Raw genomic sequence first — 18050 nt, forward strand, 5'->3', positions numbered from 1 at the left:
TCTCTTCCCTCTCTCTCTCTCCAGGTAATAACCCGGAACGAGCTGATGCTGGAAGAGACACGGAACACCATAACAGTCCCGGCCTCCTTCATGCTGCGCATGCTGGCCTCCCTCAATCACATCAGAACAGGTGTCTCTCTCTCCCTCAATCACATCAGAACAGGTGTCTCTCTCTCTCTCATCACATCAGAACAGGTGTCTCTCTCTCTCTCATCACATCAGAACAGGTGTCTCTCTCTCATCACATCAGAACAGGTGTCGCTCTCCCTCAATCACATCAGAACAGGTGTCTCTCTCTCTCTCATCACATCAGAACAGGTGTCTCTCTCTCATCACATCAGAACAGGTGTCTCTCTCTCTCTCATCACATCAGAACAGGTGTCTCTCTCTCATCACATCAGAACAGGTGTCGCTCTCTCTCTCATCACATCAGAACAGGTGTCTCTCTCTAGTGGCATGGAGGGACTTGTAGGTGAGGAGCAGGAGTTTAAAAGAGATACGGAACTTGACTGGGAGCCAGTGGAGGTGGATGAGGGTGGGGGTGATGTGCTGCCAGGGCTTGGTGTGAGTGAGAACCCTGGCAGCTGAGTTCTGAACATACTGGAGCCTGTCCAGGGCTTTGCTGGGTCCCCCGAACAGGACTCCATTACAGTAGTCCAACCGGGAGGTGATGAATGAGTGGATCAGGGTCTCAGCCAGTGTTAATTTTGGCAGCTATTTTCATTTTAGTCTTAGTCATGTGTCAAGTGCTCCTTTTTCGTTTTCATCGTATTTAGTCATCTTCATTTATTTTTCGTTTAGTCAGTTTTAGTCAACTAAATGTCTGAGCATTTAGTTGAGCACATGTCAGTTTTTGTCTCAATTTTGTCTGATTTGTTTTAGTCTAGATTTTGTCAACGAAAACGGATGAAATTTGTCTATTTTTAGTTAATGTACAAAAAAAATATATATATATTATATAAATTATTTAAAAAAAATCTTTTCTTTTTTACAGCTACTGTTTTATATATACTGTTTTTTAGTAATAACTAGAAAGTAATGGTATTTATTCAACAACAGGTGATTGTATAGATTAGTATTAGTATCATTAAAAGTTCTATGCTCAACTATGCTTCACCCACGGAAAGGTTGTTGGCACATTGGTTCCACACGGACATTATACGTTGTTGCGCACTTCCTCCTGTCCAGGCTGCTCCGTTTAGGTTAGCTACTGTACTAGCAGAGGCTCTGTTGTGATTTTAAAGACTCCGCCTCAGACTCCTATCATTTGGCACTAAAAGCTAAACATTGTCACCGGTATGGCTGTCCGCAACATGTCATTAATTGTGTGGGAGAGGTCGATCAGTTAGCCACATTAGCGTGAGCTAGGTTAGCCACTAGCTAACGCGGGCTAGATGGAAATACAAACAACGTAACGTTACTAGTGAAAAAGTGATTTACCTTGGAATACTCCTTTGCCAACTTGCTGTACTTTGCTTGCAGGTATGCAGCTGGATTATGAATAGCTCCAACTTTAGCCACGGTAACGTTAAGCTAAAACGAGCTTTTCAAATAGCTCTTCAGCTAATGCTAATAACAGAGCTCCCCGTCACACTGCTCAACTCGGGACGAGGGCATTAAGAAAAGTTATAATTATTTTGTCTCGTCTTGTTTTAGTCAACAATATCAACATACATGAAGAGAAATTTCGTCCTGGTTTTTGTAAATTACATTTTTGTATCCTCAGTTGTGGTCAACGATATTTAATAAACTATTTAGTCTCGTTAGCGTCAAGTGGTCTTCAATAACGTGACGTCACGTTCGTTGACGAACATCTTTCGTCATCATTTTAGTCAACAAAATGAACACTGGTCTCAGCCACAGAGTCTGAGAGTGAGGGTCGGAGACGGCAGATGTTTTTGAGGTGGTAGAAGGCAGACTTGGTGACGGATCACACAGTCTCATTGTTATTCCTGCAGAGCTTCTAAACACGCTTTGTGCAAATGATGCCGTTTGCACTAACCACGCATTTCCCCAGAACTGCACTATTGCATTATTTTACTCTGTCTATTCTATTTTACTAACTGTTTTATTGCACTATTGCATTCTTTTTCTGCCTTTATTATTTTTAAGTTGTCTATATTATGTGTGACGATGGAGCCTAAACTGGGAGGCCTGTTGGGATGTTAGATCCTGATGTGAAGAACTGAGCACTTCACTTGACTTTGTCTATTTTGCTCATTTGTCTTCTTTTCTTTTGCTGCTATGAAGCACTTTGAGCTGCACTTCTTGTATTTCATTTCAACCTTTATTTAAAATCGTAAGCATCTGAGGTTTCCCTCATTTACAGAAACGACGATTGTACAGTACATAATAAAAACAATATTCACAGAAATTTAAACACCAGAGTAAAACAAATTAATAAAAACGTTTAAAAATAATTTTAAAATATCAACTAAAACAGTTACAGGTAGTCACACAATGGTCTGAAATCATACATTTAAACATTCCAAGGGAAGGGAGAACCTCCAATTTTAGCGTGAGTTGAAGGACATTCCATGAGTTAGAGGCAGTTTGTAACCAACTCCAGATAGTAATCAGTTTTAGATTTTCTTACTACTGCAGTACATTTGTTCCTAATTTGCCTAAAAGAAAGCCAATGTTGAGGGTCTCCAGAACGCCTTGCCCGAGACCATGCAGCATTTCTGTCTTTAATTAGGGTTGACAATTCCTGAGAAAACCAGGGTATTACTCTATCTTTAATACGGACTTTTTTAAAAGGAGCATGTTTGTCAACTAATAAATTAAATGTATTTACAAAGGAGTCCAGGGCTAACTGAACATCAATTTCAGTGTTACAATAAGTATCAGAAAGAACAAGATCATCTAAAAATGATTCGTTATTAAAAGATTTAAAATTCCTCCTTAAAACTGTGTGAGATCTTGTTTTTGGCAGTCTCGTGCTTCTTACACAGACTGTGGGGCAATGGTCACTTATGCCTAAGTCAAAAACCCCACAAGCTGAGATCCTGTCATATTTATTCACAAAAATCAAATCAATAAGGGTAGACCTAGAGTCATTTTTAAGGTTTGGCCTGGTGGGCTCAGTAATTAACTGGGAAAGACTGCGGTTACCACTGATTTCTTTAAGGTGCTTTGCAGCACCACTCAACCAGTCAATATTAAAATCACCCATGACAATCATCTCAGAATCAATATATTGTGAAAGGAGCTCAGCTAATTTATCTAAAGAGCTAGCATCAGCAGAAGGGGGTCTGTAGACACCAATTACATATATAAAATTGTTGATCCCCAACTCGACCTTTAAAACAAGTACTTCAAAACACATTGGGATAGTGACAGCATAAACAACAGACGCCGAAAAACAAGATTTAACATAAATAACTACCCCACCACCCCTACCTACCCTATCAATTCTAAACACATTAAAATCATGTAGATCTATTGTGGAGTCAGAATCAGATTTCTTCAACCAGGACTCAGATATGACCAATATATCTGGATCAGCCTGTGCTACCAGTATTCTAAGATGGTCCAACTTCTGGTGCTGAAGGAGACTTCTAATGTTCAGGTGAATCAATCCCAACCCTTTCCTTTCTCTAAAGGTATGTGGATTATTTAGAGAAAGTGGTGTGGAATCTGACTCACGTGATAAAGAAATAGAAGACTGTAAAGTGACCGATATTAAGTTGGAGTGATTTACAGTATGCCAATGTGTTGGGTAATGATCATGAACCCTATCAGAAATCATGACTTCTATATTAAAAGTAATAGGTGGTAGAGGGAGATCAGACAGAGTAAAAGCAGACAACATAATAACAGACGTGTTGGAGAAGGAGTGTTCAGCAGGACCCATTATAGGATGCTCCTCAAAATGACCAGGAGAAGATTCTAGTGCAGGGTCATGCTGAGGTGTATATCAATCTGAGTTAAAAGCAATGTACTGGATATAATTCTGTGTAAACTGTTGAATGCCCTTTAGACTGGGATGCAGGCCATCCAGTTTATAGAGGTAATTTCTGGTCCAAAAGTAATCAAAGTTACTAATAAATCCATGTGCTGTATGTATGAAAGGTGCTATAGAAATAAAGCGTATTAATTTTATTATAATATTAACGTGTTCCTTTAACTTAACTGATCCTCTCAGTCTCTTACCACCTTGAGTCAGAATGAAGTCTTTGAAGTTAGCCACCGGTTATTATGTTATTATCTGCTCTAATGTATCAGGCCTGTTTGTCTCCCTCCCTCTCTCCTCCCTCTCTCCTTCCCTTTCCCCTTCTCTCTCTCCTTCCCTCTCTCCTTCCCTCTCCCCTTCCCTCTCTCCTTCCCTCTCTCCTTCCCTCTCTCCCTCCCTCTCTCCTCCCTCTCATTCTCTCTCTCCTTCCCTTTCCCCTTCCCTTTCCCCTTCTCTCTCTCCTTCCCTCTCTCCTTCCCTCTCCCCTTCCCTCTCTCCTTCCCTCTCTCCTCCCTCTCATTCCCTCTCTCCTTCCCTCTCTCCTCCCTCTCCTTCCCTTTCCCCTTCCCTCTCTCCTTCCCTCTCTCCTTCCCTCTCTCCCTCCCTCTCATTCCCTTTCCCCTTCCCTCTCTCATCCCTCTCCTTCTCCCTCTCCTTCCCTCTCTCATTCCCTCTCTCCTTCCTCTCCCTCTCCTTCCCTCTCTCATTCCCTCTCTCCTTCCTCTCCCTCTCCTTCCCTCTCTCCTTCCCTCTCTCCTTCCCCCTCTCCTTCCCTCTCTCATTCCCTCTCTCCTTCCTCTCCCTCTCCTTCCCCCTCTCCTTCTCTCTCTCCTTCCCTCTCTCCTTCCCCCTCTCCTTCCTCTCTCTCCTTCCCTCTCCTTCCTCTCTCTCTCATTCCCTCTCTCCTTCCCCCTCTCTCTCCTTCCCCCTCTCTCTCCTTCCCTCTCTCCTTCCCTCTCTCCCTCCCTCTCTCCTTCCCCCTCTCCTTCCCTCTCTCCCTCCCTCTCTCCTTCCCTCTCTCCTTCCCCCTCTCCTTTCCCCTCTCCTTCCCTCTCTCCTTCCCTCTCTCCTTCCCTCTCTCCCTCCCTCTCTCCTTCCCCCTCTCCTTCCCTCTCTCCCTCCCTCTCTCCTTCCCTCTCTCCTTCCCCCTCTCCTTCCCTCTCTCCTTCCATTTCCCCTTCCCTCTCTCCTTCCCTCTCTCCTTCCCTCTCTCTCTCCTTCCCTCTCTCCTTCCATTTCCCCTTCCCTCTCTCCTTCCCTCTCCTTCCCCCTCTCCTTCCTCTCTCTCTCCTTCCCTCTCTCCTTCCCTCTCCTTCCCCCTCCTCTCCTCTCTCCTTCCCCCTCTCCTTCTCTCTCCTTCTCTCTCTCCTTCACCCTCTCCTTCCCCCTCCCCTCCTCTCTCCTTCACCCTCTCCTTCCCTCTCTCCTTCCCCCTCTCCTTCCTCTCTCTCTCCTTCCCTCTCTCCTTCCCTCTCCTTCCCCCTCCTCTCCTCTCTCCTTCCCTCTCTCCTTCTCTCTCTCCTTCACCCTCTCCTTCCCCCTCCCCTCCTCTCTCCTTCACCCTCTCCTTCCCTCTCTCCTTCCCTCTCTCCTTCCCCCTCTCCTTCCTCTCTCTCTCCTTCACCCTCTCCTTCCTCTCTCTCTCCTTCCCTCTCTCCTTCCCCCTCTCCTTCCTCTCTCTCTCCTTCACCCTCTCCTTCCCTCTCTCCTTCCCTCTCTCCTTCCCTCTCCTTCTCTCTCCTTCCCCCTCCCCTCCTCTCTCCTTCCCTCTCTCCTTCCCTCTCCTTCCCCATCTCCTTCCCTCTCTCCTTCCTCTCCCTCTCCTTCCTCTCTCTCTCCTTCACCCTCTCCTTCCCTCTCTCCTTCACCCTCTCCTTCCTCTCTCTCTCCTTCCCCATCTCCTTCCCTCTCTCCTTCTTCTCCCTCTCCTTCCTCTCTCTCTCCTTCCCCCTCTCCTTCCCCCTCTCCTTCTTCTCCCTCTCCTTCCCTCTCTCCTTCCTCTCCCTCTCCTTCACCCTCTCCTTCCTCTCTCTCTCCTTCTCCTTCTCCCTCTCCTTCCCTCTCTCCTTCCTCTCCCTCTCCTTCCTCTCTCTCTCCTTCACCCTCTCCTTCCCTCTCTCCTTCACCCTCTCCTTCCTCTCTCTCTCCTTCCCCATCTCCTTCCCTCTCTCCTTCCTCTCCCTCTCCTTCCTCTCTCTCTCCTTCACCCTCTCCTTCCCTCTCTCCTTCTTCCCTCTCTCCTTCTTCTCCCTCTCCTTCCTCTCCCTATCCTTCCTCTCTCTCTCCTTCACCCTCTCCTTCCCTCTCTCCTTCACCCTCTCCTTCCTCTCTCTCTCCTTCCTCCCCCTCTCCTCTCTCTCTCCAGACCGATTGGAAGGTGATCGCTCCGAGGGCTCCGGACCGGAGAATGAGGACGAGTAGCAGCTGATATTTTGAGAGGAAAAAAACTAAAAAAGTGTATTTTGCTCTAAAGCTTGAAAGACTGAGATTTGTACAAGTATACTGTAGAATATTTCCTTCTGAGAATTAGTAGAATTTCTAGGCCCCTACGCCCCGTTTTTTTAAGATGACTTTCTTACCGGTGTTTCTGTATGAGAAGAAAACTACATCTGAGGGCGGGGGTGAGGGGGGGGGGGGTGAGTGAATGCAAGCGCAACCTAATCAATATAAGAGAGTGGGATGTTCTGCCGACTGGGGCGCGGGGAGGATGTGTTAAGTGCAATATTATGGGCAAAGTGGGCTTTGATCAGTGTTAAGGTGTGACATTTCCTATTTGTAGCACAAGGCAAGGAACTAAAATGTTTATATACTGTACTTGCAGTTATGCATGTAACGGGAATTATGATTTAAGTAAGCCACACTTTAAGTATGCTTTAAATTTGTTCAAATAAAAACAAAGAAAGCTGTGCTTCTTGTCCTTTTTAAAGGGTGAAGTTGGTGTGTGATCATTTTAAAGTTGGTGTGTGATCATTTTAAAGTTGGTGTGTGATCATTTTAAAGTTGGTGTGTGATCATTTTAAAGTTGGTGTGATCATTTTAAAGTTGGTGTGTGATCATTTTAAAGTTGGTGTGTGATCATTTTAAAGGATGAAGTTGGCGTTGAATAGCTCTGTCTCTATGCATCAGTTCATCCCAGTTTTGGGATAAGTTGGAGGCTACACATTTCACACTTTTGATGAACTCAAAAACACCACAGTTTCCGATGCAGTTGAGAGCACAAAGCACTAGGGGTGTAACGGTACACAAAAAACACGGTACGGTACGTACCTCGGTTTTGAAGTCACGGTTCGGTACGGGTTTTCGGTACAGTGGGGGAAAGTTTGGCTTTCCATGTTCCACTCAGGGGTGATGTAGTGTGCAGTAACTAATTGTACTTGTAGGGCTGTCAACGAATACCGTAATTCCTCTAATAGTAACCGGGTCTCAAATACAAGCCGGGTCTCTATTAATGGCCGGGTGCGCTCTTGAGCTAAGCAATTATAAGCCGGCCTCCTAATACAAGCCGGGTTACTAATATACTGAGCTGCATACTGAGCTGCTAAGGTAAAGTTACTTGATTTCACTTTGAAAACGTTGAAATGACCAGTGACCACCTGTAATTGCACTGTTTACTATTTCATACAGTACTTGGTTTCAATAAATGAACCCAGTACATTTTACTGGGTTCAAACTGACACAAAATGTTGATTTATTCATTATGATCCGTTTGAAAATTTGAAATATAGGCCTCCCTCTTATACAGGCCTCCTCCTAATACAAGCCTGGTACCCGCTACAGTTGAAACAAATACAAGCCGGGGTTACTATTAGAGGAATTACGGTATTCTATATTGAAATTAATAATCGACTTGTAAAAAATTTTAAGTAATAATAATTATATTAGATTGTGAAAAAAACAACCCCCGGTGGGCGGTCGTTAGTGGTTAACCATTTGGTTGCCGAAAACGTAGAACTATGTTTTTCTCACGGTATTTCTTTTATTCGCTATTGCCATTCATAATTCAGCGGGGCACCTTGTGCATGCTGTACTGAATGTGTCTGAGCTGGCAGACGGTCTTATACCGCCCTCTAACGACTTCGGCCAGTATTGCACCCTGTTAGAAACAGGTTAGTTTCTTTTCTCTACCGAGCTGCGGTGTGGGGGCGGGTCCTAAACACTCTGGTAAAAACACACGCTTGTAGGGATGGTTTGGACTACTGACCCCGCCCGCCCGTTGAAGTGCAATGCCCAACAACGTCGGAGACAGGATCGCTGTGGATAACTGGAATGGCGATCAGATAATTGGATTCTTTTTTTTGCATTACATCAAGTCAAGTCAAGTCAAGAGTTTTATTTGTCACGGCATACAAGTATACAGTGAAATGCGGGGGGTCTTGCCCGCAACGATTATGCATAATACAATAATAAGAATCCAATAGGATGAGAATGCAACATTTGTGCAATAATACAAGTAATAAGAGTAAGACATGTCAGGTATGTACATGCGTTTTACAAAAGCATGGTAAGACATGCTAGGTCCTGCGATACACTGTTAGCTACGGATGAGGGGCGCTGGGTCTTATGTACACTACTATACAATACTATACCATACAATCTACAGTTATACTATGCGTTGTTATGCTAGCTTGCTATCCATCTATTTACTATACAAGAACCACTCCCGTTCTTGTTTTTAAAGTGACCTTTCATTGTGTAAAGTGACCATAAGTGTGAGCGTGTGCAGCATGAGTGTGTGTGTTCATGTTAAAGTGACTGCTAGTGTGTGTGCTCATGTGTGCTTGTGTGTGGAGAGTTCAGTGTTCAAGGCTCTGATGGCCTGGGGGAAGAAGCTGAGCCGAAGTCTCTCTGTCCTAGTTGCTGGTGTTCGCAGGCGTTTGCCTGACCGCAGCAGCTTGAACAGGCTGTTGTTAGGGTGGTGAGGGTCTTTCATTATTCTGCAGGCTCTGGATTTGCACCTCTTGTTATATAAGTCCTGCAGGGGTGGTAGTGTAATACCCGTAGTACGCTCGGCTGAGCGCACCACTCTCTGTAGGGCCTTCTTGTCCTGTGCCGTGCTGTTTCCATACCAGGCAGTGATGTTTCCAGTCAAGATGCTCTCTACAGCTCTGGAGTAGAAGGACTGGAGTATCTTCCCCAATACTCTGAACTTCCTTAACTGTCTCAGGTGGTAGAGGCGCTGCTTCAACCCACATGTACCTGATCTACCTTCAGCACGCGGTCCAGTTTTTTTTATGTCTTTATCTTGTAATACGATTCAGTCACAGTGCTATTTTATTCAAAATGATCTATTTTCTAGACAAATTAAAGATATACATTATATAATTCTTTACTACACTTTATGTACAATATATATCATGGACGACTGTATGGTAAAGATTAGGGATGTCCGATATTATCGGCCGATATTGGCATTCAAATGTAATATCGGAAATGATCGGTAGGGGAGAGTGGGGTAATTTGTGCCAAGGGACAAGTAGTGTCACCCCTGTTATCTATAAAACCATAGAAGAAGTTGGTCATGTGACAACATATTTTTGAAGAGGCATCCATTTCACTCAACCTGCAAAGAAGGGAGACACATTTAAGTAAAAAAATAAATAATTGTTTTGCCCTCCAAAGTAAAATTTGTATGATCAAGGTTTTTTTTATTGCTGTTTGAACAATTAGACAACTTTGAAAAGTGTCAAGTTTCTTTAATAGTTGTCATACAGAAGTACAGAATACTTTTATACAAAATGCTTCTTACTGTTACGCTCCAGAGATAAGTATGAAATAAAATAACATAGTATAGCATGTAAATTAGAAGTAAAAAGAAATGAGGTCACAGTGTTCAGTATAGACATATGTACAATGTTCGATGCAGAATAGACGTAACTGAGTTACCATATAATATACAATACTATGCAGTGTACTAATATACAATACTATATAGTGCAAGGCAGAAATGGGATGAGGTGCAATTTAGGTACAATTTACAGTAGGTGTACGAGTTGTAGTGCAAATCCTTTATCAATAAATATAAAGTGTGTTTGTGTGATCTAAAGTGTGGAGAGTGGGTGCTGCAGTGTGTCGTTTGTTTAAGTGAGTGGGTGTGTGTGCTGTGTGCATTTGATGGTTGTTGCATAGTGTTTATTGTTCGTTTAACAGCCTGATGGCCTGGGGATAGAAGCTTCTTCTGAGTCTTTCTGTGCTCGCCTTAAGACTCCGGTATCGCTTGCCTGACCGCAGCAGTTCAAAGAGGCAGTTGTTCGGGTGGCTCGAGTCCTTAATAATTCTCTTAGCCTTCCCCTTGCACCGCTTGTAAATGTTCTGGAGGGTGGGAAGCCCCCCTCCAATTGTGCGTTCGGCTGAACATGTCACTCTTTGTAGTCTGCTACGGTCTTGTGCAGTGCTATTCCCAAACCAGGAGGTGATGTTGCCAGTCAGGATGCTCTCTATTGTACATGAGTAGAAGTTCCTAAGGATCTTCTGACTGACTTGGAACTTCCTTAGGCGCCTGAGGAAGTAGAGGCGTTGTCGTGCCTTCTTCACAACACTGTCAATGTGTGTGGTCCATGTCAAGTCCTCGGATATGTGGGCTCCGAGGTACTTGAAACTGTTCACTCTCTCAACCGGTGCCCCGTCGATGCTGAGGGGGCTGTAGTCCTTGACCCCCGACCTCCTGAAGTCCACAATCATCTCTTTTGTTTTGCTGACGTTCAGGGAGAGGCAGTTCTCCTGACACCACTGTGACAGATTCTCTACCTCTTCCAGGTAGGCCCTCTCGTCGTTGGCAGAGATCAGGCCCACCACTACTGTGTCATCAGCAAATTTGATGATTGTGTTGTTGTTCCGCTGTGCCACGCAGTCATGTGTGTACAGGGAGTAGAGGAGGGGGCTCAGAACACAGCCCTGGGGGGCCCCTATGTTGAGCATGATGGATGAGGAGGTGCAGTAGTTAACAGTTCACACATGTTTTAGTGCTTTAGTAAGCTACACCATGAGTATACATTTAGCATGATGCTAGCTCAAAACAGCTGGGGGATGCATTTTCTTCAAAATGGTAGGCTTGGGGTGATTTGTGCCAAAAGGCCTGGGTTAAGTTGTGCCAGGTGTTCTGTTTGTTAAGTTGCCCCAACTTATAATTATTAACTATATATATGACTTTATTGTTATTGTACATTGTATTCTCTTACATTTGATCACTAAAACTATGTGATATTCTTAATTTTAGACCAAAATCCATCATGCCACGCAGATATACAAACGGAAGACAGACAGGGTTTCAACTCCTCTTGAGAAGTTGGAAAGAGCAGTGAAAGAGGTGCAACAGGGGAAGACTATACGTCAGGTTGGAAAGGAGATGAAGATCTGCAGGATGCTTTTACCGCTTTTGAGATTAAAATGATCTGTTTTATGTAAAATTATCAATGGCACAATTTACCCCAGTGTATTCTCTCTAATGTCACAACTTACCCCGCACTGGGGGCAAGTTGTGCCACAAAACCAATTTTCTTTCTAAAGCTATATTTCTGAAACAGTTTATTTAAAGGGGAACTATTTTACTATTTCTTTCACTATTTGGGCACTTTTACACAATTCCTGTGAGTCTATGGAACACCTCTGTTTTTTTTTAAATGCATTGTTTTGTATTTCTAATCAAGTCCTCAAAAACAGCATTTTTCTAACTCAAGATCTTAAGCCGTTTTGAGGCTGGGATCCAACCACTGTGTGGCCTGGTGGCAACTGCCACACCAACTGCCACATTATTATGCAGCTGAGAAATCTCTGACATCACAGATAGGCTTGATAGGCCATGATTATAACAGGTAAATTCACCTCCTCACTCTTTCCTGTGTCGCGCTCATCCAGACAGGGTTGCCCTCTTAGTCCCGGACTATTTGCTCTATCCTTAGAGCCTTTAGCACAATATATAAGACAATCCCAATCCATAGAGCCAATCTCAATTAAGGGCACACAGCATCATATTAGTTTATATGCGGACGACGTAATATTGTTCATGCAAAACCCTACCACCTCACTGCCTCATCTTCTCAAGCTGATTGATGATTTTGGCAATCTATCGGGATTTAGGATAAACTGGCCAAAGTCGGCCTTCCTCCCACTTAATGTCTCTGCGAAGGCTACCTTCCTTCCAGAAAATATACCAATGGTAGAACACTTTAGATGTCTTGGAGTTGAAATATTCCCTACTATATGCCAAACGTGAAGTATAATTATACAAGAGTCCAAGATGGGATCACAAATGACTTTGACAGGTGGTCAAAACTTAAAAACTCAGTACAGGCCCGAGTATCAATAGTTAAGATGGATGTTTTACCTAGAATCAACTTCTTTAGTTCAATGTTACCATTACCCCCCCCCCCCCCCCTGCTGGTTACTGGAAAGAATTACACTCCACCGCATATAAATTTATTTGGAACAACAAACCTCCACGAATAAAAAGATCCACCGCACAGAGAAACAAAGCCGACGGAGGTTTAGCATTTCCAGACTTCTACCACTATTTTAAAGCGTTCTCTTTAAGACCACTGATCACCTGGTTTGATTCTCAAGCATCTGTATCCTGGAGAACATTAGAAGAAAACATAGTGGCACCACATAGACTGCAGGATATAGTATACACCAAATTATCAATTAAGCAATGCGACTTGAAATTTGGTCCTCTTATTACACATGTGATTCGGATATGGCGTGACACACAGAACATTTTTACTAACCAACATAAATGGCATAGCCATTCTCCCCTATTCAATAACAATGCACTCCTTATTGCACAACGACCTATCAGATATCCCAAATGGGAAAAGCAAGGCATACATACATTGGGAGATATCTTCAACGAACGGGGTTTCTGTAGCTATCATGAAATTTATAACAAATTTAACCTCACCAGCTCCACTTATTATTTCTATATACAGTTATTAGCAACTTTGAAGGCTCATGGAGTCCCATTAAAGATACCACTTGAGCACCACAGATATCACAAATTCTTCTATGAAAGGGAGACATCGAGAGGCTTCATATCAGACTTTTATCATCACTTACTTACGTCTTCATATGGAATCCTTCCCCTAGACTCAGTCTGGAGGAGGGATATACCAGACTTGGAAGTAGATTTTGATTGGCAAGAAGTCTGGGCAAACGTTCGACTAGCGTCACGCAACCCTGATCATCAACAGATTAATCTTAATTTTATTCATAGGACTTACCTGACTCCTATAAGATTGAACCGAATGGGGCTTAAACAAGACTCTCTATGCTCCTTGTGTTCAAGGGGTGATATCGGTACATTTATACATATGTACTGGGAATGCCCGCCTGTTAAGATATTCTGGGAAGAAGTAACCACACAATTATCAGAATTTTTATTTCTGACCATACCTGTACTGCCTTCTGTATTGTTGTTGAATGATGTTTCTCAGTTAGCAGCCTCTATACAGCTAAAGAGACTAATTTTGTCCGGTCTTACGGCTGCTAAAAAACTGATAGCATCACGCTGGATTCAACCGGATCAAATGTGCCTGAAGGTATGGGTTCTTACCTATCTCAATGGGATTTATCTAGAGATATCTACCGCAATAATTTTAGTTGTCAATGAAGCCAGCATTGCAATCTGGTTAGAAGTGGTGGAGAGAATAAAGGTTAGCATATGAATTGTAATCCTTTGGTTAGAAACGAAATAATGGATGGATTATCCAAGGGGGGTCCTGAGGGGGGGGGGGGGGGGGGGGGGGAGAGAAGAGTGAGCAAGAGCATATGTATGTATTGTATTGTAAGTATTATGTATATATCTCGTAAACTACATTTATATTGATTCAAATACTGGAATGTATAATCCTGTGATTTATTGTGGATATTTACTGTTAATGCTTGTGTGTCTAGTTTTATGTCATGTCAAAAAAATAATAAAAAACATTTGTTCACATCACAGATATGCACATTTTCAGATGACTCAGTTCAGTGAGGGTGAATATTGTGAGAGATGCATTGGCACTGTACTGTACTTACTGTATGAAGCACAGTCTCAGGGCTCATCATCACAGAACCAGACATGTCACTGTACTGTACTTACTGTATGAAGCACAGTCTCAGGTCTCATCATTACAGAACCAGGCATGTCACTGTACTGTACCTTATGTGACAAATAAAACAAAACTTGAGCAAACCTTCTGTAAAAAAAGAAAAGCACGAGACTGAAGAAGATGATTTTCATTGTACTGAATCTTTAATACAAAGCAGTAGAAAAGTTATAGATAAAATCAAAAGTGTATAATTCCTCTCTGTGTTGCTTTCTATTATAAAGTAGTACCATACACAAGGCATACATAATATACAATTAAACTCTGAGGTAAGACATAGTACCTGTAGCACCAGAATTAGCTAACAGTATCCAGTCATTAAGTTGGTTAATTGGTGCTTTGATAAAGTGATTAAGAACTTGTGTTCAGTGTTGGAAAACAACAGAGGTCTGTACCATGATCTGCATGGAGAGTGCATGTAATATACCGGCCCGATAATAAATACAGGCCTATGACAAATACATCCGTATTTTAACATGCAACGGCCCGCCGGCGGGCACGACCAGATGAAAGTCGCGGCACTCTGGGGCTGCATTTTTCGCCGAACATATAAATGACAGAAGTAAAGCTGTATTTGTTGCCGTTCGAATGCCACCTCACACGACAAAATCCGTGCCTCGGTTCTCGAGTTACATGACGATATGTCAGGCGTGCGACTTTTACGAGCGAGCGTCAGATTACCACCCCGGACTCCCGACGCTCTAACTCTGCCAATCATCCGCCGGTTGTGAAAATGATTGGTCAGGGTTGTAGTAGCCAATGAGTGTAGCTTTCCAATGATACCCCACGTGGGGGTGTGCGGATAAGGGATCTAGGTGAAAGGTGACGAGCGAAAGCCAGAAGTGAAAACAATTCCGAATTAATTGATGGGGATGGGGAAATAGAGCTTTTTTCTTGGCACACGGTTTACCTGGATCTCTCTAGAACAGTGGTGCCCAACCAGTCGATCGCGATCGACAGGTAGATCGCAGGCTGATTTCAAGTAGATCTTGATTAATAAAATTAGATTTTTTTTTTTTTTTTTTTGCAAAATCAACTCTGCCTCTCCTTGTTAACACTTTGGTTGCCTTGGGTTAAATTAATGATATACCATAGATTGCCAGCGCTATTTGTCTATGGAGAAAGTCCCCTTCTTTGCAGGGCTATAACTTTTTAAATTCTATTGCTACATTGCCATTATTAGGGCCCATTCAAAGTCCTATATGTATTGTTCATTGTGTAGCAACGTTAAACTTTTTCATTCACATATTCATAGTAAAGTATGGTCTAATGTATAAGTATGTTTTCATCTCTTTCTGCAACTTTCTCCAGAACGTGATATATAGCCCCAAATGCATTATATTGATGATGAAATACAGTTTGATGGCAATCAGCGCGATATAAAAAATTCCAACTAGACGTACTTCTAGAAGTTACTACACGTCATCTGATGTTGACCGGATGGGCGAGGGGGCGTTTATAATTCCGTGGGCAGCGTTATACCAATCATCTAATGTGGGTCAAATGTTGATAAAAGCAGTTAGTATCGAAGATGGTAACGTTACACGCTGAAACTCACCCCAGTCTCCGCGCGCCGTTGGGCGATCATCGTCGAGTAGAAATTTTATCATTATGGGATATATTATTACCCGGTCCATCTCCAGCTTGTATAATGGTATATACGTCCAAATCATGTTGTTTATCGAGTTATTGGCAATCGATCGCTATGTAGAGTGACGAGCTAGAATGCCGGAACATATACCGAGTGCCCGGAAGTAATAGGGCCGACCAGCAAAACCTCTACTGCGCTTCCTGTTAAGCGGTTGCGCCGATCGGCCACCAGATGGCGCTCCTGAACCGCCAGAGAGCTCAGTGGGTCCTGCTGGTGGACCTCAGGCCAGCGGAGGGGGAATATGAATCAGATTCCAGATTTTTGAAATATTGATATAAGGACGCTGTACAGCGTCCCCCGGCAACTTTAGCATGGCCAGCAATGACGCTGTAAAGCGTTTTTAGGCAGTCAAAGTGTTAACTACAACAAGCAATGCTGTTTGTTATTTAAGATGAGGTCGGACTCGGCACTGACAGATTTGTGTTCATTGTGCTGCTTTTATAAAGCCTCAAATGACGGCTTACAATATACAATTTTGGCTGGTAGCTCTCGGCTAGGTGGTAAATAAAAAAGTAGATCTTGGTTCAAAAACAGTTGGGCACCCCTGCTCTAGAAGACTCATTTCTGAACGGATTTTAATAAAATTTGGAACTGTACTACATAAAACTTCAGGCTAAACTTCCAGCTAATACCTATTTTTTTCTTTTTTGGAATATTGCAACTACTACAAGTACAACTCAAGTTCAGCCCTATGTTACTCTATTTCATTAGCACTAAAAGTAGAAAAAAAGTATGCAGTCCTCAAGTTCAAGTTAAAAAAATTGCCACTTTTCTGGGTGTATGTTATGTGGTTAATGTAATAGTTTTTGTACACTTTTATGTACAAATATCTGTTTCAGGAAAAGTCCTTGAGTCCCTCGATCCTGGTTGGTGATTGGTTGCGACTACAACACTGCTATGTAGGATCAAGTCCTCGCTCTTAAGACCATGAGGAGTAAAAGCACATTCCATTGAAATTCGGAGGTCGGAAGCTCCCAGTTGGAAAATCGGAATAAGGACCTCAAGTGTGTTCCGGTATCCAGCTTCAATAAGAAACCATGCATGTGTAAAATATGCAGTTTATCTGAGGAAGAAGCTGCCGTTTGTCTGGCTGGAGGACACCGATTAGATTAGCTGCCATATCAGGCTATACCACTTATATTGATAAGAATCTAGCTTCAATCGTCTACTAAAGATAAAAAAAACAATGTTGAATATCAGATAACTGCGTCTCGGAGAAGTCAGGAGTTGAGAGACCAACCCTGAGTTTCCTACTTGGAATTCCGACTTCGAGAGCCGCTCCGTTGCATTTCTCCTAGTAGGAGGTCGCGCATCAATGGAACGCACCATAATACTGACGTTAAGGATCATCTCTCCCCTGACACCATCCCTCGGGGACGGACTCGGTACTCTGCAAGCACATGCTGCATATTCAAGTGCAATCAGACGTACAACGGCAGATACAGCACATGGCCCCTGGTGGAGTGAGGTCCCTACAGATTCAGGAACAAGACTATGTACCAACTAACACTAAAAAGAGAAGAGATTCTGCATCACAATGAGGAAGTTGTGGAACGAAGGAATACAAAAAAGAAACCTGATAAATATAGGGGTAAACAAAACATTTTGTTAAAAACTTGGAACCATTTAAGACACAGTAGTTTAAGGCATCCTATTTGATTACACAAATACTGTACACTCTCCTGGCGTGCACACGATCCAACATAGTGAATGATGAACAATGTGCCTTTTTTTGTAATGCCTTGCCCCAAAAGCCAGACTTGCAAGGCAAAAGAAACCCTCAACTATTAAGTATAGACAATGCAGCATCTTCTAGTGGGCAGAAAAACCGAACTTCATAAACTACATACCATGAGCGTTTGGAATGGACACCTTTCACATAACAGTGGTGTGTAGTTCACAGGTACACAGTGGTGTGTAGTTCACAGGTACACAGTGGTGTGTAGTTCACAGGTACACAGTCCTCAACACTGGCCAGTATGTGAAATCCACTCTGTGTTTACGCCAACGACTCCCTCTTCTTCTCCTTCTTCCCCTCGGTCGTCTTTGACGATGCCTTCATCGATGCTCTCCAGCCTGAGTCTCTGGCCGTCCAGGTATCTGGGCCTGGGTGCCCCCCTGCTGGCGAACAGTGCCCCGGGCAGGGCCTCCCCAAACAGGGTGAGATTGGCATCATTCTCCATGGCCTCCCCGAACAGGGTGAGATTGGCATCGTTCTCCATGGCCTCCCCGAACAGGGTGAGCTTGGCATCGTTCTCTATGGCTTTCGCCAGGCAAGAGGCGAAGGTGTCCAGGGATTTGTGGAGCTCTGCGTGGACTTGGACAGCGCTTTCAGCTGAGGAGGGAAATAGAGGTTTTATTG

At 43.4% G+C, this 18050-nt stretch overlaps 2 protein-coding genes across 2 annotated transcripts in view; one reads left to right on the top strand and one right to left on the bottom strand.

Annotated features, from left to right (window-relative positions):
- LOC311228654 (DDB1- and CUL4-associated factor 6-like) overlaps positions 1 to 6568 on the top strand; it is a 194811-nt gene extending 188243 nt beyond the window's left edge. Inside the window, exons 16-17 of the mRNA XM_084314584.1 lie at positions 25 to 130; positions 6321 to 6568. Coding sequence (XP_084170710.1) covers positions 25 to 130; positions 6321 to 6376 — 162 coding nt within the window. The 3' untranslated portion in view covers positions 6377 to 6568. The remainder of the gene's footprint in view (positions 1 to 24; positions 131 to 6320) is intronic.
- A 7607-nt stretch (positions 6569 to 14175) lies between these two features.
- Positions 14176 to 18050, bottom strand: part of gpr161b (G protein-coupled receptor 161b) — a 31367-nt gene continuing 27492 nt past the window's right edge. Inside the window, exon 6 of the mRNA XM_084315201.1 lies at positions 14176 to 18023. Within this exon, the coding sequence (XP_084171327.1) occupies positions 17653 to 18023 (371 nt within the window). The 3' untranslated portion in view covers positions 14176 to 17652. The remainder of the gene's footprint in view (positions 18024 to 18050) is intronic.

This window comes from Notolepis coatsorum (assembly GCF_963971535.1).
Source record: "Notolepis coatsorum genome assembly, chromosome: 5".
Classification (NCBI taxonomy): Eukaryota; Metazoa; Chordata; class Actinopteri; order Aulopiformes; family Paralepididae; genus Notolepis; species Notolepis coatsorum.